This window comes from Coptis chinensis, chromosome 7 (genome assembly GCF_015680905.1).
Source record: "Coptis chinensis isolate HL-2020 chromosome 7, ASM1568090v1, whole genome shotgun sequence".
Taxonomy (NCBI): domain Eukaryota; kingdom Viridiplantae; phylum Streptophyta; class Magnoliopsida; order Ranunculales; family Ranunculaceae; genus Coptis; species Coptis chinensis.
Window position 1 is genome coordinate 8,579,432 of NC_141462.1, and position 23,592 is coordinate 8,603,023.

The 23,592-nt window shown below is 36.4% G+C and overlaps 3 protein-coding genes and 4 non-coding genes across 8 annotated transcripts; 1 reads left to right on the forward strand and 6 right to left on the reverse strand.

Annotated features, from left to right (window-relative positions):
• Positions 1-2,082: 2,082 nt before the first annotated feature.
• On the reverse strand, positions 2,083-6,194 carry LOC147485773 (histone-lysine N-methyltransferase SUVR3-like). Of its 2 annotated transcripts, none has more exons than XM_086572064.1 (2): positions 5,571-6,194; positions 2,083-2,753 (listed from the first exon to the last, which is right to left on the reverse strand). In XM_086572064.1, exons 1-2 carry the CDS (start codon positions 6,148-6,150, stop codon positions 2,365-2,367), a joined length of 969 nt encoding a protein of 322 aa, XP_086428190.1. In that variant the 5' UTR covers positions 6,151-6,194; the 3' UTR covers positions 2,083-2,364. The 2 variants fall into 2 exon arrangements, with proteins under 2 accessions (XP_086428190.1, XP_086428189.1); XM_086572063.1 differs by having other exon boundaries at positions 5,529-6,190.
• On the reverse strand, positions 4,775-4,860 carry LOC147485774 (small nucleolar RNA Z102/R77). The gene has a single exon (XR_015203422.1). It is a non-coding gene; the product is annotated as a small nucleolar RNA Z102/R77 (small nucleolar RNA).
• LOC147485775 (small nucleolar RNA Z102/R77) lies at positions 5,035-5,118 on the reverse strand. Its single transcript, XR_015203425.1, has one exon. It is a non-coding gene; the product is annotated as a small nucleolar RNA Z102/R77 (small nucleolar RNA).
• Positions 5,179-5,264, reverse strand: LOC147485776 (small nucleolar RNA Z101). The gene has a single exon (XR_015203420.1). It is a non-coding gene; the product is annotated as a small nucleolar RNA Z101 (small nucleolar RNA).
• On the reverse strand, positions 5,384-5,464 carry LOC147485777 (small nucleolar RNA SNORD36). The gene has a single exon (XR_015203317.1). It is a non-coding gene; the product is annotated as a small nucleolar RNA SNORD36 (small nucleolar RNA).
• Positions 6,195-6,763: 569 nt separating the features above from the next.
• Positions 6,764-10,410, reverse strand: LOC147485778 (uncharacterized). Its single transcript, XM_086572798.1, has 4 exons — positions 9,908-10,410; positions 9,505-9,700; positions 7,762-7,893; positions 6,764-7,241 (listed from the first exon to the last, which is right to left on the reverse strand). The coding sequence occupies exons 1-4, from the start codon at positions 10,198-10,200 to the stop codon at positions 7,116-7,118; spliced, it is 747 nt and encodes a 248-aa protein (XP_086428924.1). The 5' UTR covers positions 10,201-10,410; the 3' UTR covers positions 6,764-7,115.
• A 4,635-nt stretch (positions 10,411-15,045) lies between these two features.
• Positions 15,046-20,425, forward strand: LOC147485779 (uncharacterized). The gene is made up of 9 exons (XM_086572022.1): positions 15,046-15,238; positions 15,331-15,696; positions 15,781-15,926; positions 16,683-16,745; positions 16,836-16,928; positions 17,776-17,937; positions 18,876-18,970; positions 19,377-19,537; positions 19,875-20,425. Exons 1-9 carry the CDS (start codon positions 15,130-15,132, stop codon positions 20,186-20,188), a joined length of 1,509 nt encoding a protein of 502 aa, XP_086428148.1. The 5' UTR covers positions 15,046-15,129; the 3' UTR covers positions 20,189-20,425.
• Positions 20,426-23,592: the final 3,167 nt, after the last annotated feature.

Consider the following 23,592-nt stretch of genomic DNA (forward strand, 5'->3'; position numbering starts at 1 on the left):
GAACTCTCAAGCGAATTGGGACTAATCTGCTCCACCACCGACCACCCGGGATCAATCGCAACTTGCCTTTCGTGAGTATTAAGAGAAATCTACAATTAATTGTGCGGACTCACCTTGTTTTTCCTCGGCTCCAACACACCGCTTATGACTTCGCGGATGATTCTTCAACACATCATGAGCTTCCTCTCCCCTACAACTTCCACAATAGGCGTAAGAACTAGGATACTAGCCTCCCACACAATGTTGACTAGCTCATGTCCTTCGGTCCACCACACGCCTCAACACCCACCTACATGTTGATCACTTGTAACCTATCTTTGGATTACTCACCTCCGACACCTCGTTAACTAACTATGTATCTTCACCTCCAACATCACTATTTCAACACAACCCGAGTGTTGTGCAATTGTAACAAACTGTTTTTATCCTTAATTCTTTCTCTTCAAAGCCTTCTCCTCGACTCTTGGATAACTCATCCATCATAGCCGCTTGTTCCACCATAATCTCTTTTCCTTTGGCGGCATTCCCGTCACTGGTTTTCTTAGACTGAGCCAAATCAGTTTTCAGAAGTCTACAGCTTCCGACAAGGTGTCCTACCCCTTTACAGTGATTGCAAAAGTCAGGAATCTTGCCAGGTTGCTCCTCTTGCCAGAAAGCCACACTAAATTTCTTCGACTCTACCCATATCTTATCTGGTATCTTCTTTGACAGATCCACGTCGACTCGAACACTCACATAGAACCCCAGAGTTTGTTTTGCTGTCGTTTCATCAACATGTAGAGGTCTTCCCGATTATTTCGCCCATGGCAAACAAGTTCTTAACCTCCCAATTCCAAACTAAGTCCCGAAACCTAACCCATATAGCAGCATGTGATTGGGTTTGTTTCTCCGTAGAGAAATTGGGTGACCATTTACTTAATCTGAGCACCTGTTTATCAAAAATCCACATTCTTTGGTCCCAGATCAATTGATAATCTTCTTCCAGATCAAAACGTGCCATAATATACCCTCTTCCTAAGGGTGTTATCAACCAATCACCTTTTGGCTTCCATAGAGTAGATGCTATTCTTCGAACTTCTTCTAAGTTAATCATTTTGAGATCTAAACGACCCACCAAAGCAAACTTATAAAATTCCAAACCTTTTTCCAGCTCATCATCTATTAATGCAATTGTGGGAAACTCACCTTGCTCTCCTGGAATTAGTAGCGCAACTAAGTCCACATTACGACCATATTTTGGTCTGGCAGCAGCAGCATAAGATTTCTTATCCTGCACCTCATTAGTGGTAACACCTTGGTTTAGTGTCTCTATCGAAGCGTTGTTATCCTTCTCCCCCGTTGCCGATGAAGAAGCTCTATTATTACTTCCATAATTTAGTTGATTTCGACCTCCATCGATACTAAAAGGTAGATTAGCCATCGTGGAGGAGAGATATATCGCAAAGAAAAAGCGAAGAACCCTCGGTCACCAGTCGGTCAACCAAAGTCAAACATTTTTGGAGGCAAGTTTTCCCTCCACCGATTCAATCCTATCTCTAATTTTCAGTCAACCGAGGTCAAACATTTTTGGAGGCAAGTTTTCCCTCCACCGATTCAATCCTATCTCTAATTTTCAATTGGGAGCTATATAGTGTTGTAGTCTATAAATTAATGTGTAAGTGGAGTTGTTAAATCCTAATAGCACCTGGTGGAGCCTAGGTAGAAGTGTAACTTTACACCACCCATTAGAGATGAACTAAGACCGGCAAATAATGAGAAATATATTTGGGCAATCATACGGCTAGATACACCTTTCCGTTGAGAGAGATCTCTACGATTTTGAGTTTTATTTTTGGTGTACAAATTTTACTTGTAGAAACTGATAATTTTCAACATTTGTCAAATAGCGTACATGTGCAGAACTTTTAGATTCCAAGTTTGGCATTGACAAGAGTTTCTGTTAAGATTCCAAGTTTGGCATTGACAAGATATTTTGTTAAAAACCAAGTTCCCTTTATAACGAACTCATACCAGAAACTGGATTACAAATAAAGCTGTAATGGTCATGATTTCCTACTACATTGAACTTATAACAGAATTATATTTCTTGCAAAACATTATTATAAAACAATTTATAACCAGCAACAAGTACACATTCCATCACCCACAACACTACAAGCTCCAGTCCAGACAATTCAAAAAATATCAATGCTTCAACACAAAGCAGCATCAGGCTTCACAACTAGTACCTATTGCTACAGAGTACAGACCCATTGTCTCTACCCTGCTACAAAAGTTTTTGCCATCAGACTCACCGTGCCTTGAACAGAGAGATAAACGTGAGCAATATTCTCCAACAGAAGAACTCTATTTAGATAAATCACATCAAGTATTTTCAGATGGAAGGAATCCAAAACAATAAGAGCTGCCGCAATAGCACCTTAAACCATTTGGACTGAGCCTAACATCTCCATAACTGAAAACAAGTTCTTCACCTTCTAGTACATCTCTTGAAGTGAAGAAGCATAGGCGAGGAAACAACATCCCAGAGTTTCTTACTAACACGGTCAACAGATTGCCACCATCACATGCATGGTTGATAAACCGTGCAATATTTCCTACCTTGGTCGCATCAATATTCACCCTCAAACATGCTTTCCCAGATGGTAGATGCTCTCTCACAACAAGTAGTGCAGATGGACACTTGCCACTTGCTGCAAGTTCATCATACTTCTGTTGTCGGCATCTCGCTTCAGCTGTTGTCAATAGTTCACCTACACAAATAAAAAAGGATTCAGATAACAATACCTAACGGAACAGAAAGGGGTCCACCCATTCCAATCCAATGAACATCACAAATGGCAACATTGAAAATGTACTTTCAGCAACACTTCAAAGTTTGGTAAACATGAAGAATCAGGAAGCTTCTGTTACTTCCAAAGAACAACAACAAAAATGCACAGATATAAGGGTACAAGTCAAATACAAGTAATAACACGACAAGGAACCAGAAGCAAACCATTACAACACAAAAGGTAGAAAAAACTACTGTCCAACAAACTTGTAACATGATCTGATTTGTCCTCACCTAATTCACAACAAATCTCTACTAAAAAACAACATTATACGGGAAAGCACAGGTGTAAAGGAACAAATTAATCAAATTGGAGAGGAATGTTTGTCTCATGGCCAGTCCCAAGAGGTAAAAGCAGCAACGCTGCTCCACAAGGCAATGGAATATGAGACCGCCCTTACCACGGTGGAACTCTTCGACAAGAACCAACAACGTATCAAAGGGCTTTGTCTGTGACGTTTACTTAGGAATCTACGAACAATGAAATGGTTCGCTCCTTGCAATTAAGAAGAGAGATTTTCAGCCAGAAAATCATCCCCGTCACATCAATGGTTGAAAACAACTAGAAACAAAAATATATAGCAAACAAACAGAAAAAATCAATGAACAAAGATGAAGGAAACACATACAATGGGAAGCAGATTAACATAGAATGTAAATACAAATTACAATAGCTGTTTGCATGGTGGTAACAAAAAATACTGATCTGTCCTCTACAGAATTCATTTTATCACAAGGCATCCCATGACTAATTAAAATAAAAAATTAAAGTTGGAACTAATCAAATAAATTGGAGAATAATGTGTGCCCATGGCCAGTCCCAAGTTGTAATGGCAACAACGCTGCTCCACAAGACAACAAGATATGGAAACCCGCCGTACCGCCTGTATGGCTTATGATGTGACATTTACTTGGGAATGTACAAACAATGAAATGGTTCACTCCTTCTAATTAAGCATAGCATCACATGAAATGGTTCATTTTATCGTAAAGCATACCATGAATAATTGGAATAAAAAAAATCAAAAATTAAAATTAGAACTAATCAAACATATTGGAGAATAATGTGCGTCCATGGCCAGTCCCAAGTGGTAATGGCAACAACGCTGCTCCACAAGACGACAGGATATGGAAACCCACCGTACCTCCCGTACGGCTTATTATGTGACATTTACTTAGGAATTTACGAACAATGAAATGGTTCGCTCCTTGTAATTAAGTATAGCATCACATGAAATGGTTCATTTTATCATAAAGCATACCATGAATAATTGGAATAAAAAATTAAAAGTTGGAACAAATTGGAGAAAAATGTACGTCCATGGCCAGTCCCAAGTGGTAATGGCAGCAACGCTGCTCCACAAGACGACAGGATATGGAAACCTGCTCCTAAAAGCTTATTGTGTGACGTTTACTCGGGAATGTGCAAACATTGGAAAATTGTCCGCTCCCTTAACAGAGTAGAGAGATTTCCAGCCAGAAAATCGTCCCCGTCAGAATCAAACCACCCAAAAAATGACTAACCACATATAATCATCAGCAATCAATAAAAGAACTTAAAAAGACATAGAAAATCGTCCCCATCAGAATCAACCCACCCAATAAATGACAATTAACCACATACAATCATCAGCAATCAATAAAAGAATTTAAAAATACATAGAAAAGATTGATACCCATTAGACATACGAACACATCATATCCTAGACAACAACAATGTAAAATACAAGGCATAAAAAGAATAAAAAAAAGAGTATTGGTAACTGTTGAATTGATCCATTTTGAATTAGTAAAAAGGAAAATGTACACTATGCAAAGATACAGTTTTATGTCAAATACATTTCAAAACCAAAATGCTCACTTATTCTATGAATTTACAATGTTAGGACATGCAATTCATTATAATAGCAGTATTTCAGGTTACATTTAGTGTATGTTACAGAATGATCAGATAGAGCTAATACTTGATGTGCCATCATATCGGCAATCAAACCAATAGGGAAACAATCCTAATCATCATATCATTCTTTAACAAGATAACAACCATATAATAAAAATCAACATAAAATACGCCACATAGATGAGTGAACAGCAAAACAGAGGGTGAACACCTAAAACCAACAAAAAAGCAGTAAAACAATTCAGAAGGTAAATATATACAAGTAAAAAATTATAATATTTAACTTTTCTGTAATGCTGGAGAATGATCAGATAGAGCTAATACATGATTTGCCATCATATCAGCAATCAAACCAATAGGGAAATAAATAATCATCATGTCATTCTCTACCAAGATAATCAACTAATGCAGAAACAGCACAACATCTGACATAATAGACAACCAATAAAGGCATCAGACCTCCAAGATGTTTACATCAAAAGAATTCAGACGCAAATTACCCATTAAGGAGTGAATCATCATTTGCCAAAAACTACCTTTTAATAAGATTAAACTATTTCACACACAACTAAATATTAAATCGTTGAGCTTCAGAGCATTGGTAACTTATACAGTGGTCAATTATTATTTTTATGGCATGAGATAGACTTTGAGCATCAGTTTTAAAAAGCTCGATATTTGAAGCCTCATTCCGAAGTCAGACAATTATCATATTAATTCATCATCTGCTCAAACCATCTCTTTAGCAATTGGCAACAATAAATAAATGCACATTAAAAGGTTATTTATTTATACCTGCATACTCACAAACAAATTCTCCTTGTCTAATGAACTCACCAGCATGCAAGCCCCAACCTTTCCTTCCATCCTTAACAACTCTCAATCTAACCGAAACCCCCTTTTGAGTCAACCTATTCCGACAACTCAAATCACAAACACATCTCTCTCCACACTCACTCATAACCTCATATTCAAAACCAAACTCAGAATCAAACTCAGGTTTCAACCTACAACAAACACACTCATCCCCAGAACAAATACCCTCACAATCACACCCAAACCCATCCTCAATCGTTAACAAACTAGAAACCGTCTGTTTCAGATAAATCGATGAATTGAAACAGCCCCATTGTTGAGATGGGTTAGAAAGTTGAAGTATTTGACACGGGGTGTAAACAAAATAAGAATAAGGCTCAGAATCAGGTGTATTGTTAATGAATGGTATTGGGTGGGTTTCTAAGTTTTGAGAGGCGTCTAATGATCTTGAGATTGTGATTTGTTTGGAGATTTGGTGAAGGAATTTGCAGGTTAGAGAAGATGAAGCTAGATCTAGAGGAGAAAGCCATGGAAGGAGTAAATCGGCGCATTGGAAAAAGAGGCTTGGAAATGTTTTGTTTCCTGTTTCTAGTGTTTGCATAGTAGGGTTTAAGGAATAAGGAGGTGCTTTTATAGGCCTCGTTTTAGAGTTTATGGAGGCAGTAAACCCTAATAATATAATAGTTTAGACGGTGTGTGTGATTGGGCTTTTCTTGGAGGCCCATTATAGGCTAGGGCTTTGTAATTGTGTACACCTGTTCTTCGAGCAAAGTCCAAAATATCGAATTCAGTGAATATTTCAATGTACTTAAAAACCGATATATATCAAAAATATCAAAGATATCTATTTTTTTGTTGACCAATCAAAATTTTGTTTTGATGTCGATGTATTAGAAATATCGTCGATTATATCAGAAATATCGTCAACAATATTTGGTCAAAGTCAATAATATCGGTCAAAATCAACAATTTATATCAGATATATCGTATATATCAATCAATATATATCGGAAATTGCGATATATATAAAAAAAAAATTCAATATTCAGTTGAGATATATCAAATATATCCATATCGGTGTATCAAAAAAACGATATATATCAGATATATCGGCAATATCTTGGGCTTGTCTTCGAGAACACAAGTGTGAACTTAAGTATAGTTGTCTAAAAGAATGGAGTGGAGTAATAATGATTGAATAACGAGTCTATAAGTACTAAGGAAATAAACAGTGAATTGCATTAGTATAGATAAAAGAATTTGATCCAGATACAGAAACCAAATAATCTTCATCCGTTTCCTAGACAAAATCGACGGTAATAAATCTTGAGCCAGAATGTTATGTCAGGCAAGCTTTGACACTTCAATATATATTTACCAAAATTTGATAAGCTTATTCCAGTACAAGCTCCAAAGACAGCTCAACTGAACAAGTGAAGAGGATCCACCTACTGGGCATGCTCGGTTTATATGGACTTGAATGGCATGAAAGTGCACTCCAGCCAATGGAGATGGGAGTTACTGCGGTTAGCATATTTGTTTCTGATAATAATTTGTATGTGAATTTCAAGTCCTGTCTTGTCCGTAGGAATTCTCCAGGACTTGAACTCCTGGTCCATAAATCAACCGGCAGCGATCACTAAAGGATCCCACAAGTCGAGAGACCACCTCCTTGAAGAACATGGATGCGACCTGCACATAAAGCACCAGCAGTGTCAGGCTGATTCCGAAAAATTCTCCAGCTCAATTTTCAAGGAAAATGGGGTAATGACAAGTGTCAGAATATCAAATTTTTTGTAATATATCATATACTACACACCCTGATTGGTTTTTAGATAAACTGGAAGTTGGACAGAGTAGTATGGAGTTGTTCATACATCAAAAACAGAATTTAGTCCATATTCTTGGTCAACACAGAAGTCCTCCAAAAAAAACTACCTAAGATAAATGATAGTACAACAGGGCCAAATATTGATATCTGCTGTAATCAACTTCAATTGATTTTAATAAAATCTTTTATCAATCCAAACAAAAACAATCTTACAAACCTGAGATAAGACGTTTAACATTTTGGGGAAGTAGGTTTGAATTATACAACCATCCATTATGCATAACATGAAATGTTGAAGTGCAACTTAAAATTGGTCAGAACAGAATGCAGAAAACTGGCAATGAATTTTAAAGAATTATTGCAAGCAAGGGTAAATCATACCTGCCGATAAAGTGGTGACTGGAACTTGAAATCCACCATGAAATAAAGGCCACATGTTCCTGGGATCGGTCCGGGACTGAACTCCCATACGTTGATCAGATGATCAAAAAGATTGCTCTCTGACGCAGTTGTCTGGAAGTTAGCAGATAGGGATATGAGTTGGATATCTAGAGTATAGCAACTAAGGAAAAAGTAACATGTTTATAGCGAAAAACTATTTGGCATATCAACAATCACAGAAATAATCTACAAAAGCCAAATATTATAAGTGATCCATCAGCCAGTTCTAATTAAAGTCCAAAGCACTCACAGATTATGGTGCATCAATAAGGGGCCATAACCCTCTGCATTGAAAAAATGTAACAGCCTCATGAAGTGGCAAGCTTTTATAAGTGTTCAAACAAAAATTTGATATTAAAATCATTAAACCAATAGAAAAAAAAATCAAACATATCTGCTATGCCCGAAAACAATGGTAAGTCATGGTCGGTATTCGTTATCGTGCAATAGTGTATCACTGTGCGACTGACCAACTGTTACCCCAATTCTCTAGACAAACAAAACAATTTTCTGGATAGTAACGAGATCATGCAAAACAATTCTCATATAGTTTTTCCACCCTTTCAAAAATCTGTTTTAGTTTATTCAGATGTTATAGAAGTTGTCTTTTTCTTTTTTCTTGTTTTTTTAACAGTATGTCCTTCCAATACTGACAGGGAAAAAGAACATACCCCTCGTAATTGGGGGTTTTTCAACAACCTGATTCCTAAGAGGATTGTTATGGTCCAAAATGGAGAAAAGACTTGCTAATATTCCTAATATCAACACAAAGGGGGAAATGTCATCTACTTCATACTCAATCGTGGCCAATGAATTATTCGCTAGATGGCTTAGAATCATAAGGAAAATGTACTGTTCTTTCTTTTTCTGCCTTTGCCCTTTATATTGGAGAGCGGTAGAGGCCTGTGGAACACAGTGCTCATGTTTGAGGAGGGAGAGGCATCTTGCTAATGCTTGTGATTGGATGTTGATCTGAAGCACCATATTTCACAAAACATGGAGGCTACCTTTGTCAAATCACGGATGTATAGTATATTATCAAAGATATGATGTCATCTTAAGATCACAAAAGTCTAACAAGGATTACTCTCCTTTCCCATAAGGTACAAACTCTAAAAACAATAACAAAATAGGCCACTGAAAGAGGCTTTGTGAAAAAAAAAAGGTTAACACTGGGTTGTACTCGGAAAATACTGAAAAAATTCAAAATAGAGGAGGCTTGAGAACCTTTTCCTCAGTCACACACTCACACCTACTGTTGCTCTCCAGTTCGCTTTAACAGACGTTCTTTCAATCTTAGTGTGTGGTTCTAATTTTGATGGCATCGAAAAAAGGATCTGATTTGGAAGTGGTAATCTTCATAGCTTCTTGCAACCATGATAGGGTGCACTTTCATTTCTTAATTACTATATTACGCATTATGTCGATCACAAACGAATCTACTTTAATAAGCTCATTTTTCCTTTTTGACAACATCAACACTCCTATACTGTTGTGTTTTTAGGCTTGTTCATTCATGTTTTGCCCCATCTGATCACAAAAAATAAGTAAAAAAATACTTTTCTGGTATCATCACATACCAACATGTTATGCATCAGGTTTTTGCACAACCTACTAGTTCAAGCTAAATAAAGATAAAATTTTCTGGTTTTATGTAACTACCAAGAGACATAAACAAATTACCTTTATGTACTTTGGTTTGGTCATTTCTACATGAGACATATAGCTTTCAACAAGAAATTTAAAACCAATCTCCAACTCGGCATCAAAAGATCCATCTGGATTGTGTCGAACTATCTTTGAGCGTTGACACCATGGAAGAAAGTCTTCATACATGTCAACAGCTGCAACGACTGCAAATAATTGCTCTGGAGTATACCTGATAGACAGAGAAGATTAAATGTAAGAAGCCGCGACATGTTTTTTGTTTTTCAAGTCAATCATAAACATTATTACTGCACAAAAAACAATATATAGAAAAAAAATTTATGGAACACTAGACAGCCCCCAGAATCTACATCTCTGAGTACTAATATCAAACAACAACATTGCAACGCATCAAGCTTAACAAACAAATTAACATTACCCCATCACGCGCTTCTCCTCATACATCTTAGAGAGAACACTCCCTTCCTCTCCATCACCACAACCAAGAAACCCCCTTATTTGAGCCGATTGATGCAAATCTCTAATCGAAAAAATCCTCTCTTTATCATTACTAATCAATTTCTCAACACATGGTACCCCAACACCTGCAATACTACCCAACCATCTATTCGAAACATATTTCCCAAATTGACTACTTGTACATGAAGATCTATTCATATTGCGCAATAACAATGCCCGGGCCGCCTTCGACGCAGAATCAAAGGGTGGCATTCTTAATTATTATTAATACAAATTAGCAGTTACCTTTTACTTAAAATGTTTAAATAAACGAAGATCAGAGGGATTTTATTGGTATTTTATTGACTAGCTGAGGTGGAAATGGCGGTAAAATTGATAGGGTTTTCTGAGAAGTTTCTAATGCCGAAGGTGTTGGAGTTTTATGGAAAGGTTAGTTTGGTGGGAAAATAAAGAGATGCTGGCAAGCGTGTGGACGTGCGCTTCATTCATTTATTTGATTGTTTAAAGAAAGGCCCAAAATATCGATATCGATCAATATATCGATGTACCCAAAAACCGATATATATCGGACATATCGGATATATCCATTATTTTGGTGACTATTCCAAACTATTTAAAATATCAGAACTATCGGATATATCGGACATATAATATCGGAAATATCGGAAATATATCGGAAATATATTGGAAATATCGGATTTATATTAAAAAATAGTCAAAAAGTCAACCGATATATATCGTAAATATCGATTATATCAGCGATATAAAGTTTTATATTGGAAATTCCGATATATATCGGAAAAAAAAATAGTTCTATATTCGGTGGATATATGTCGGAAATATCGATGTCGGTGTACCAATATACCGATATATATCGGCGATATTTTGGTCCATGGTTTAAAGAGATCTTTGATGTGGATGGAAATGCAAACATACGTAGCAATTAGTATTTATTATTAGGCTGTTTTAGTTTGATTTTTATTTTGTTTATGAACAAAAAAAATATGTAAACCAATCAATTTAATGATTTCGAACGGAATATCGATTTCTGCATAATATTACGGTTTTGGAAGAAATTGAAATACCCATATATACAGTGAAAATTTGGATTTTGAATACAAGAAAGATGTTGAAATTCGAGTGTACATTGCAAATGGATGAAACTAACTTCAATTTCCACTATTGATTCACAGTAAACACTACTTCAATTTTCATTGTTGATTCACAGTAAACACTCGAAGTTTACTTTTAAAAACACAACTCGAATTGGGTGAAGTTACCAACTTCTATTTCCGTTGTTGATTCACAACTCAACACTCAAAGTATGAATACAACAGAAAACTCTTTTTTTTTTTTTTTTTTTTTTTTTTGGTTCAGTCATGGGGTGTATTGGGCTACTGTTGTTAGGCTTCATTGTTGGGCTAGAGGCCCAATCGAATTCGGTGGTTGCCCAATATAGGACCCTTATTATATTTGTTAGGTGGTTAAGAAAATGGTCAACTGGTGGGACCCTAATACTTAATCTTACATTTCGTCTATATGACCCGATATGACCCGTTGCTATTTTATCGAGAGTCCGAATTTGTTCACCAACGGTTTTGCTGGTAGATTCTACCAGCGCCCATAATAGACCACGTGTCCAACCAAATAGCATTATCACTAATTTTATTTTCTTTTTTCCCAAAAGTTGTGTTTTGCCTATAATACCCCAATTTTACCACAAAAACCTCTTTTTTCCTTATGTTCTTATTCGTCTATTCTTACGAAACTCAAATTCAAGTCTAGCAAATCCCACCGGTATCTAACGCCATTCACATTATTTGATTTGTTCTTTGTGAAGTTTATCTCATACTATTTTGAATTGTAAACACTAAGTTTGAACCCCTAGTGTTCTAATTAATTCAAATAGTCCGAAAAGGTTTTTTTAACTTTGTGTTCTTATCAAAATTAGTTAACATTTATTCCATGAACACTTTGGGTTCCGATCTTGCAAAAATTTAATTGTTTATCTTCTAAAACAAATATCAACAATAAACCTTTTATTTTTCTTGTCTTTCTATCAAGATTTTAGATTGTAATTGCTAAACAGCTACTGTAACAACTCCAAAGTCCATTTGCAATAGAATGGGTATTGATTCTAACGAGGAGTTGAAGATTGTAAGAAAATAGTGGGAGGTGGAGTGGTGGATTGGTGGTGGGAGAAAGAGGGGGTATACTTGGTAATATATAAATTTTAGTTTCCTTATTTGAGTGATAGTTGTTTGGCGGGACACGTGGTCTATTATGGGCACCCAATACGTATGGAAGTTATTTGCTTCTTTATGGACCAGAACAACAATTCGTTCAAGACACACACTAAGATAATCATCTCGAGAATCCTACTTGCCTTGTCTTATAAATCTTTTAACATTATTCTCAATATCATTAGGACATGTGAGATCTGTGAAATCTTGATCAAATAAAAAACCAATGAAACTTTCAATGGCTAAAGCTTCCGCTCAGGATAGGATGAGGTTTGGTTTGGGTAACGAGCTAAAGAGTTTATATAGATTTTTATAAAGTCGGTTCTCTCAATGAATAACAGTGCCACAAATCCCATATACCCTTTCGAATTGGGTGAATCTTCTGAAAGAACCGTCTACATGAAATTTGCAGGCGTGGCTAGTGATATGGGATTATGGGTTGGTTTAGTTTTTAATGATTCGAATTATATGTTATAATTACTAAAGGTCACCCAAACTTAAATGAATATAAAACCTGCCAAAATAAAAACAACCACAAATAAAACGTTTCCCCTAAGAACATGGTTGGTTTGTTCTTCCTCACAAAAATAAAATATAATAATAACCCATAAACCTTTCATTTCATTCAAGGGTTTTCATTAATAATTTTTGGAATAATAGATTAATTGAGTAACATATATAATAATTAACTTTGTGTGAGCACAAAGTTAAAGAGGCAGTAAACAAAAAACAAATTGTTATTTATTTTAAGAAAAACTCATTAGGAGTGAATAAAAATAGGTAGTGGGGGGGTCTAAAAAATAGGTCCATATAGCACTACTCAAGTGACAATGGTGTTTGATGGGGGGTCCTACCCATCAAGACATAACAAGATCTTCAAACAACACAAAGGTAATTACTAGCATGTGTCTTAAATTTCAACAATACAGTTTAAAACAAAAAAAAAACTAATTTAGTTACATGATTATTTGTAGGAACCCAAAGAAACTATCAAAAACGGTCATGGCCATCATACAAAGTTTACAAGATAACGATTAATATACGATTAATATAACTTTCTTGTATCCCCATACGTTGGCTTAAAAATAATGTCTATTTTACTACTTTGGTATTGTATTTAAAGATAATATGTAGTTTAAAAAAAAAATAGTAAATTAGACTTTGTTTTTAGGCCAACTATGTGTTAGAGAATTAGTTGGATGCCTCCTAAGATACTGATATAACTTTCATACCAAAATATCATGTTATACTGATGTAAGGTATATATGGTACCATATCACCATCACTTGTTATGATTGCGTCTACTTGTTCTGGGCAGACAAGAGAGTTGTGTTCAGAATTATCCTGACCATGTAGACTACAAATAACATCATTAAATTAGGGAATAACACCTCAATTTTATCAAGTTATAGCACATTCTCAATCCCCTCCCATTTTAAATACAAGGAGATTGTTTTCGGTAACAACACTTGGATCAAATGTGAAATTGAAATTGAAATTGATGAGAGTGTAAGGAACAAACTTCTCTAGAATTCCGTCGTTTCCAGCCGATACCTAAGGTTATCATATTTTCCCAGCGAAATTTTAAATATTGTCATCTTTTTCCATGGACTAGCATCGTTTTCTGAAGAGAATTCGATATTTTCTATTTAATATTAGGACTAAATGAAAACAAATTGCAAAGGATTTTAAGGAATAAAAAGAATATGTTTGGGTTGAAAGATTATTATTATTTTTTTACGGGTTGCCCTTAGTAAGTTTTAATTGGGTTTTAGTTGAGATGTAGTTGTTTGTTAGTTGTGTAACTCGTGCTAAACTGTGTGGTGTCAACATGACATCCCTTGTTTAAATTGTATTAAAAATTTTCCCTACAATTTTACAACTGGTATAAAATGAATATTATCACATAACATATGCGGTATTTTGTATTTTGTAGTTGAATAAATGAGAGGTCAATGCCTCAGTAGGTACATATAAAAACATATAAAAGCTAGCAAAGTGAAATTGTGAATCTAATATAAAGTTTAGAAATAAAAGCGCGAGATATTCTAATGTTTTCACACACACACACACATATGTATATATATATTAAAAATAGTTATTTAAGTTAACTTAAAAAAAAAGTACGTAGGTCAAATTTCACCTATAAAATGAATTCAACCATAATTTTTTGTGGATATGATATACTCAACATTAATATCATCTCTACAAAATTGCAGATCATTTAGAAACCTCTAACACTAACAAACTTTGATTGCTTCTTGCATGTTTGCTTATCGAGTGTGTTCATTAAATGAACATAATTGATAAGTCTTGACAGGTTTAGTGTTAAAGAAGGTTGGTTTAGGGTTTAGGTTCAGTCTTGACATCTTTTTCCATGGACAATTTTAAAGTCTTGAAAATTTTAAATATGACAACAATTTCTATCTATATCAGAGGTTTTCAAATAAATTGAAATTTTGTGGATATGATATTTATGGTAAGTGCTTTATAACCACCAAACATTAGGTTTTAATTCATTTTATAGGTGAAGTTTTATTTACGTATTTATTTTAAGTTAACTTAAGTAACTACTTTTTAGAGAAGGACTATATATATATATTTCACAATTTTCTATCTTGCTCTCTCTCTTTCTCTAAAGGGTATAAGAATTAGTTATGTATCTCATAGTTGAAATTGATATATGATCAAATTATAAAACATGACAAAAACTAAATAATAACAATAAAAAAAAAATGAGGTAATTAAAGTATGATTCGGCCCAACTCGACTCTCATTGGCCCTTAAATCTGTCTGTGCGCCTTAGCCCAGCCCATTGGGCTACATCATCGTCTTTACCCAGTGTATAAACCGCGTAAGCGTAAAAATTACGCAGCACTTCCTTCTTTAAAACTTCAAAAGAAAACAATCAAATTGGCGGTGGATTGATTGATCAGTGATGAAAATGGAGTCGACTTCTCCAACTTCATGTCTCGTAATTTTCCTTCTCTCCCTTTCTTTCCTCTTCTACTCTTCCTCTTTCCATCAAACACCACCAACAACAAAAGGTATTCTTTTTCAAGGTTTAATTTTTCAGTATAAGTTTATAATGTCAAAACATGTGAATGAGTATACTCATTTTGATTGTTTGAAACTGCAGATATTTGTCTAGATGATCCTGTTATACACTTCACTCCGGGCTTTCTTGGTGGCTACTCAGCAAAGAGTGTGTCTTGTGAGCGGGTCAGAGTTGTTGGCGTGTCAAGGTTGAACATCAACAAGTATGCTAACTCGTTCCGTGTCACCATGACACCATCAGGTGCAATACCTGAAAGGCTCCATAGCCAAATAGAAGTTTGTTTCCACAGGAATGCTTCTTTGGGGTTATGCAAATGTGCAAAGGAGGAATGGAGAAGTATTAAAAAAGGGCAATGGAGTGCTTTTATGTCACCATATGAGGACAGATATGTGGATGTAAAGTTTGTGGGTGGAACATCTGGTCCCATGACAGTCTCCGTTGAAGAAGGTAGATGTCTATATTGTTTTTCTTTTCTATTTAGACTTTTAGCTTGTTTTGATAACTGACATTGTGTTTATAACTTTGTTGCAGTGTTTCAGCAGTGGCGTCTCTACTGTCTTGTTTTCGGAATTCTTTCAATGCTATTTGCACCCATACTTAGTGACTGGGTGCCGTTTTATTATAGCAGTTCAATGGCAGTAGGAGTTTTGCTTGTGGTCTTGTTTCTTCTGTTTCAGGTACATAAGATCTACAAGTATTCTTCGATTGATTTCGTTTTTTTTTTCGAAGTCAATTCAATTAATTGGACATCTATTTCTACTAGTTGTTTAGCTGTCGGTCATGATTATATATTGTGTTTTATATTACTGTTAAAATATCGAGAACCATCTAACCTAGAATCCCAAGCTGATAGAGAGGCAAAAAAAAAACACAGACAAGGGAATATACACAAACACAACCACAACACTTTGGCTGAACACACGCCCATTATATTCCCACTCATTCCTGGCGCTAGCCTACCTGAAATCCCGACCTCGTTGAATTCAGCTGCCTTGTGTCGGTTAAGAACCATTTTCTCCACAAACCGATCTGATAGACAGAGCACCCCATTATTTATCACAACTGTTGCTAGTTAACTTGGGGAAAATGCACACATGACAACACCCTTAAGACAGGCACACACAGCTGGAATCATCTAATTGTTCACTGTGAAGCAGTAGAGTTGGTACTTACGAAAATTACTTTTTTTGAGGTAAAAGACGAATCTCTGAAGCAAATGAGGGAATGAGGGATTATTTTCAGATAGTGTAGTCATTAAAGACTCAATGTTGTACTGGTCCGAGTGATGTAATGGTTGTAGAAGCTGTTTATAAATGTGGTTGCTGACATGTGAATGCATAAAGCTCCTGCATCTATTTCCTTATAGCTATATCATTCATTTGACCTTTATTAGGAAATAAATAGTTATTTATTCGATTTGTGTTGAAATGCAGAGTATGAAACTATTACCAACTGGAAGGAAGGGGGCCTTCTACTATGCTATTTCTACGTCTTTGGTAAGTTTGCTACCTTTTAATGTTGAAACAGTGTTATCATCTCATTTGATCTTTAACACATTATTTTTTTCCTTGCATTTGTCCTTTCAGCTTGGGCTTGGGTCTTATCTTGTGCACTACTTCTCTATGCTAATCAATTCCATTCTCGTAAATTTTGGTCTGAGTGAAGATATGTACAACCCTGTAAGTCCTTCTACTTCCTCTTCTTATATAATCCAGGTTAACTTTTTTGTAATTTCTTCTGCCCATGCATATAAACCTTCTTTTGGCTCACTGTTGATACATGATTCGGATGGTTACTGTCGTACACAATTTAAAATTTTTGTAGTAGTCGTAGTGTCATTGTACTTTTCGCGTGGTTTGAAATCGTTACATTTTCAAATATTGTGAATATGCCGTAAGTATGCTTGGCAAAGAATCTTAACTAAAGGTTGGCAGCGGCAGGAGACTTAAACAAGCACGTCTCAAATTAAGCATCCGACCATACAGCAAAATCTACTTTTAAGACATCACTTAATGTTTTGATTGACAATGCTATACCAAGGCTTTCTTTATGTAGATGGGAGGATCTGATAAGTGGCTGAAAGAGAAGGGGTCTTGGAGTCATTTTGATGTTTCATTTCTTAATTTTACTATGTCTTTACCCATTCTAAAAAAATAAGAAAATGAAAGGAAACCCTTATGTTGCATTTGTTGCTTCAAGGGAATTTGTGTTGCCTCTCGCTGTGTCCTTTGGTTTCCTAGGCTTACTTCATTGTTGCAAGAAGGCATGTATATGGTAGATTTCTTTGTAAGTTAGTGGTAAATAATTCAGAATGACAAACTCGTTTGCCTTTTGTATTTTGTTACTGAGTTCAATATCTGTGCTTTCATTCCTTTATTTATTTATTTATTTTTCTGGATATTAGAAGTTGGATTGTTTAGTTTATTGCCCATAACTGTACGCATAACTTTTGAATCTCCTGTAGCCTCAATATTAACATGACTAAGTGTTTTCATTTTATGGTTTTTGTAATGTCTGCACTTTCAGGTTTCTGTATTTGTGGGAGTAGGAATTGTTCTCGCTGGAGCAGCACTAGGTTACTGGATTGTGCGGAAATATATTATTTCTGAAGATGGAAGCGTTGATGACGGTATAGCTTATTTTGTGAAGTGGGCAGTGCGCATTGTTGGATTGACATCCATTCTTCTGGTATAGCCTTTTCTCTTGTGTTTTTGATGATTGAAATTCAATATTATATTTCTATGGAACTTACCACAAAATGATCTAATGTAATTTTTATTTGAATCTCAAATGGGAGCGTATTTTCACTTCACTTAATTAGATATCGAGTCGAGCAAAACTATACAAATGAAAATCAGGTTGCCGAGCGAAAAAAATTACTGTCTCCTCGATATTTGTTTGTGCAGAACTTATCTTTGACCAGTCCAAGTACATGCATTTGTACTCAAATTTTGATTTAAATCATTCCAGTGGTCTTAAGCTAGCGCATCTGATTTTCGAAGTTTCAAGTGTACAGTTACGACTTCTGAGAGATCTTGTTTTACGGTGATTGCAGTGATCTTCTAGTCTTAGTGTTTTGATCAGTCATTTTTTCATTTTTTTGTTTTTGTGTTTTTTTTGTATGATTCCCTAACCGAAGACCTTGAGGCAGACCTCCCAAGTCTTGACCAGTAGGCCACAGGAAACCTTAATATTTGTCTAGACTCTAGATCAGTCATATTTTACAACCCTTTAAATGTTAATAATTCGTTTAGTTTTTAAAAATTGTAGTTCCACAAGATGAGCATGTCGTATGGTTGTGGTCTCGTAATATTACAACAGGATATCGTCGAGATTGTTGTACGAACTATTTTGCATTTCATAGGTCTCTGAGTCTGGGATGGCAAAAAGTTAAAGCTCGTCCCTCTTGTCATATAGTTGATTTCTCCATTTTTTTTAAAACTTAAATCAAAGTGTGTCTTAGCCTGGTTCAGTGAGTTTTCCCGGCCAGGCAAAAAAGGTGCTACTAGCTCTCTTCGTCAATAGTTCATATTTTGTGTTTGTACGATGCAAATATGTACCTTCTCTAGCTTATGAAAAATGTGCTGAGGCGTTGTTTCTTATATGATTATATTCTCCTCTTACAGAGCACCCTGGATACTCCTCTTGCTATATTGGCATTGGCTTCATGTTGGGGTATCTGTTCATTTATCAATTCAATGTTTCGAGGCTCAGCACTGGTGTAAGTTTCCACTTGCTAGCTTTTTACTATTATTCGAAGTTTTTATCATATCTATTTAAGCAATGCCAAAATTGAATATGTAGTAGAATAAATTTGTCAAACATTAAGTAGATACGCTGATTACATTTTTTAGATGATTATTATTTGTAATTATCCTTATTAGTATTATAATTATTAATAAAATGTTTCAATTGGCAAAAGATATATACAAAATGATATAGATGAATGTCATATGGTCATGATTTGACTTGTTTCTTGAATCCTATCTGTAACGACACTGTAGTATATTAGTATGCCATTACACCGATAGCGTCTAGCCTTGGGCCTCATTTGTGTTCCTTTTATTTTGTTACTAATTCGTTTTGAAAAGGTTTAAGCTCAAATTTTTCGTCTCTATTTTAATCAGGTACTGGTCAAATGAAATGAGTAGAATCCGAAGCCCATGGTTGCGAGCTAAACAGGTATCAGCCGTCCGGAAAAATGCCGAATTCCTTAGTAGGTCTGCTGGGAAATATAGTGGAATGACACCCAGGAGTAGCCCGAAGAGCACAATTCCCTGGATTAAAGGTACACCTTTTTTATTTATTTTCCTTTCCCCATTTAGTACTAGAGTTATGCATATTGACTTGTAATGTCAAATTTCTAGAAATAGACCCCCTTTTTTTCCTTAGTTCTTGAAGTTTCTGGCACATGATTTGTATTGCCAGAATATATGTATATTATATAGGACCGACTTTATAATCCCTTCAATAAAGTTACACTTTCTACTATTTCATAGATCTATATACCAATACTTGCTTTCTAGGAGATGCAAAGCCTCTCCAGTCCCCAGTACCTGTACAATCATATTTCTGCATTTCGAGTTAGCAATTTGTTTTTAAAAAGATTTCCCTTTCTGCTGCAGGTTATATCTCTTCACCCCCTATTAAGGGAGTAACACTGACACCCGACCGGGACTACTACTCGTCCTTTCATAACACGCCCAAACGCAAGAGGTTCTCAAAGAAGGAATGGGAGGACTTCACGAGGGAGTCAACAAGGGAGTCTTTGTCTGAATTGGCATCGTCTCCAGAGTTTACTGATTGGATTGTTGAGAATGCGGATCGAATACAGCTCCAGCCTGAAGATAGCTCTGATGACAGCATGGATAGTGGAGCAGTTTCTTCAGAGGAGACTGTTGTACATAAAGATAGTATATGCGGCTTGTTCAGTTGGTAGTAGCCCACACGAGTTTTTGTCATTGTAGGTCCTCTCATGTAACACCAGGCAACTGATAAAATAGAGTTTAGGATTAGTTGTTTACCACATTACCATAGCGGAATAGTTCTTCTTTCTTGAAAAAGAATAGATTAATTGTAGCCAGTTTTTTCTGGAAAATCAATACAGGTAAACTTTGTTGTACATTTAGCATTTATTTATTACCCATTAATTCAACACCTGATGAGATTTGATTCCTATGTTGGATTTTGAGGTTCTGATAATTTCTATCCTTAATTCCATTTTATGATTTTTGATATTTGGTATAACAGACTTCCCCAATTTTTTTTATGTTTTGGCTTTATTCAGAGTATTCTCCTCCAAAACTGACATTTTTCTGTGACCTGACCAACATTCAATATAATTATTGGTTGATAGTTTGTGTCATACCACGTCGGACCTCGTACAGGCTTGAACACTGTACCTCGTACATATGTAAAAATGTTTCAAAGCATTAACGCAAGACCATCATTAAAAGGATATTTAGGACTGCTAAAATGAGGACTCCAAGAAAAAGAAAAGTGTCTGCGTTTCAACGAAGAAGCAAAACATGTTTTAAACAGTCATGTACTCATTTACATATACGACCTAATGTGGATGGAATATATATCATATTATAACTAGTACTTGTATACGTGGTGGTGAAGACAGATGTACGTTTATTGACCGCAATGGTATAGTAAGAAGGTGAAGAAGAACAAAAATGGTCAGTAATTATGCGGCGAATTGGTGAAGAGAGGTGATTGTGACTGCTTAAAGTAAAAGAAGTTGAAGGGAGGAATCACAATATATGGTTTGGACGAGAAAGAAAGGAGGAGACCTCCTATCCCGAACCACCCAAAGAACTTATTGGTTTTATTGTTTAAACAGTGTAAAGGTGTCTTTTTGTCTTCCTTTACATACAAAGGAGGAAGGAGAATGGGATTGAATTTGGGTAAGACCAAGTTTGTTGATGAGCGAACTGCCTACGTATCTTGCTCTCGATTTTGGAGGGAGAGAAGAATCAGATCTGGCCTACGTATCTTGCTCTCGATTCTGGGAGGAGAGAAAAATCAGGTCTGGCATAGTTCATATGAGGAGTATTCATAAGCGATGAAAGTGAATCTTCACCCAACACGTGTAAGGATCAGTACAAATATAGGGTGGAGATTGCTGAGTCGTGTGAGAACTGTGCTAGTAGGTCTGTTGTAATGATGGGGATTAGTAGCATGGGTTAGTAGCTTGCGGCTGTTAGGGTTGGTCATCGAGCTACCCGAGTCGAGTTTTGCTAACTCGAACTCGACTCACACATGCAGAAGCTCAACTCGAACTCACATTCGAGCTTAATATTGAAGCTCAAGCTCGACTCGTCTAGTTCTACTAATAGCTCGAGCTCGACTCGTTTTACACTTCGAGCTCGAGCTCAGGTTCGAGCTTGAGTTCAGTTATGCTCGTTTGAACTAGAACTTGAGCTCAAACTCGAAAAAAAATGTATATAAAACATTAAAACTAGTATAAATTGTAAATTATAGTTGGGTATAAAGTATAAAATGATGTATAAATTATAAATTATATACGTACGGGCTTATAAAATGAGTAGCTCGCGAGCTACTCGAACTCGAACTACTCACTACTCACTATCTAGAATGAGCTTTAAATTAAGCTCAAACTCGACTCATACTTATGTGCAGACGAGTTTGAGTCGAGCCTTCGACGAGCCGAGCTCAAGTTACTCACGAATAGCTCGACTTGATGACCAGACCCTAAGCGGTACGTGGTCGATGAAGCGGTGGCGATGATTTGCCTACGTGTAGCTTTATACATGATCGCTTCTAGAAGGTATGATGAGTCATGATATAGGATGATCTGTGTAATGATACGAACTAGTCTAGAGCGATCTCGTAGTTTGTGGATGCGATCTAGTGATATAGGTCGGCAAAGTAGGTCAAAGGTCGGTGTGGTATTTCCTCCATGCTGAGCACGTGTTTGATATTCCTGAAGGAGAATATCACTCCCTTACACAGCCCCCTCTCAGTAGGTCGTGCCGCTCGGTGAAGCGATATGTTGAGAGAACACAGTAGTGCATGTGGAGCAGGCATAAAGAGACAAACTGGTGGAAGTGGAAATACTCAGCGAACTATGGAGATCGATCCGCGCTATCTGATGATCGGATGTGCAATAACATTTGGCACGTGTACGACACGTGAGCAAATCTAAGCGATTCTTGAGAAAAGCGTCTTTATTATTTTTTCGGGATTTGAAAAGACAAGACAGCTTGTTGGAAGTTGTGTGCGGCTAGGGCTAGGATGTAATCATAACGCTTTGGGAACTGGAGGGGCAGTTATACAAAAACCACGCTGGCTATCTGAATCGCCATTTTGTTGTTCCCCTTTGCAGAAAAAACCTCACTACACCAAGAGCCTTCAGGTTAGTTTTCTACCATTGTTGATCTTCTGCTCTCTGCTTCGTTCTTGCTTTTTTTGTTATTAAGTTGTTAGGTCGTTCGCTTTGTTGATTATGGTTAGAGTTGTGAGTGACAAGAGAGAGATGTTTGACTCAGATGATACGCGATCTGATGAGGTTCGCGAAGTTTCTCTTGGTTGGGATGAAGAGGAAGAGAAGGAATAGTCAGTTTGGGGTGAGCGAGGGTGATGATGAAGATGATGATGTTGATGAGGTGAAAGGTGGGGAAGATGATGCCTGATCTGTGTCTGCGGTTGCTGTAACTAGCACTTCAGGTAGCGATGAGAAGTCATCGTCTAGTGGGTTGCCTCCTAGGGCTGTAGACAGACACGCTTTGAGGGCGTTCCCCTACTTGAGAGAGACGTATGGGATAACCGTAAGCGGTCTGGAGATCTATGAGCCCGAACAGGACGCGCGGGTCTTTAGCGATAGGTACAACCCACCGAACTATGGTGTTATAATCTGTGAGGGGTAGCTGAGGGCGCATATGACGATACTGTTCTCTAAACTGGTTTGTGAGTTCTTGAATTTTTGTGGCAAAGCGCCCTGTCAATTTGTGGATAACACATGGCGGTTGCTTAAGGTGTTTGACCTGTTGAACGCCAGCGGTGAGTACCGGATAGAGGTCGCTGATATTATTGAGCACTTCTTGGTAAAGCGATCTCGGGCGCTTAACTTTAGTTTGTAAACACGAGCTAAGAGGTCGAGTGTTATGTATGGTGTGAGTAACAAGTCTTGGGACAAAAAACCATTGTTGTTTGTTAGGAACTTCTGTGCGAGGGGATACAGTGTAGAAAATAGGATATGTCAACTTACTGGTGGGTACCAGTATATTGTTTGATTTCTCTGATGACACGTTTGTTGATTTTGTATTGAAAACGTTTCTTTGTTTTCTATGCAAAACTCGTTATAGAGAGGGAGAC

What these genes read in the sequence shown, in the direction of transcription:
- LOC147485778 (XM_086572798.1), bottom strand. Translation starts at nt 10,200, where the DNA reads ATGCCACCCTTTGATTCTGCGTCGAAGGCGGCCCGGGCATTGTTATTG. An exon ending in GAGGAGAAGCGCGTGATGGG is followed by an intron (nt 9,701 to 9,907) that starts GTAATGTTAATT and finishes TCTGTCTATCAG; the next exon opens with GTATACTCCAGAGCAATTAT. An exon ending in AGTCACCACTTTATCGGCAG is followed by an intron (nt 7,242 to 7,761) that starts GTATGATTTACC and finishes CTTTATGTGCAG; the next exon opens with GTCGCATCCATGTTCTTCAA.
- LOC147485773 (XM_086572063.1), bottom strand. Translation starts at nt 6,150, where the DNA reads ATGCAAACACTAGAAACAGGAAACAAAACATTTCCAAGCCTCTTTTTC. An exon ending in ATTTGTTTGTGAGTATGCAG is followed by an intron (nt 2,754 to 5,528) that starts GTATAAATAAAT and finishes TTATTTGTGTAG; the next exon opens with GTGAACTATTGACAACAGCT.
- LOC147485779 (XM_086572022.1), top strand. Translation starts at nt 15,130, where the DNA reads ATGAAAATGGAGTCGACTTCTCCAACTTCATGTCTCGTAATTTTCCTT. An exon ending in GTGAAGATATGTACAACCCT is followed by an intron (nt 16,929 to 17,775) that starts GTAAGTCCTTCT and finishes CTGCACTTTCAG; the next exon opens with GTTTCTGTATTTGTGGGAGT. An exon ending in TTTCGAGGCTCAGCACTGGT is followed by an intron (nt 18,971 to 19,376) that starts GTAAGTTTCCAC and finishes TATTTTAATCAG; the next exon opens with GTACTGGTCAAATGAAATGA.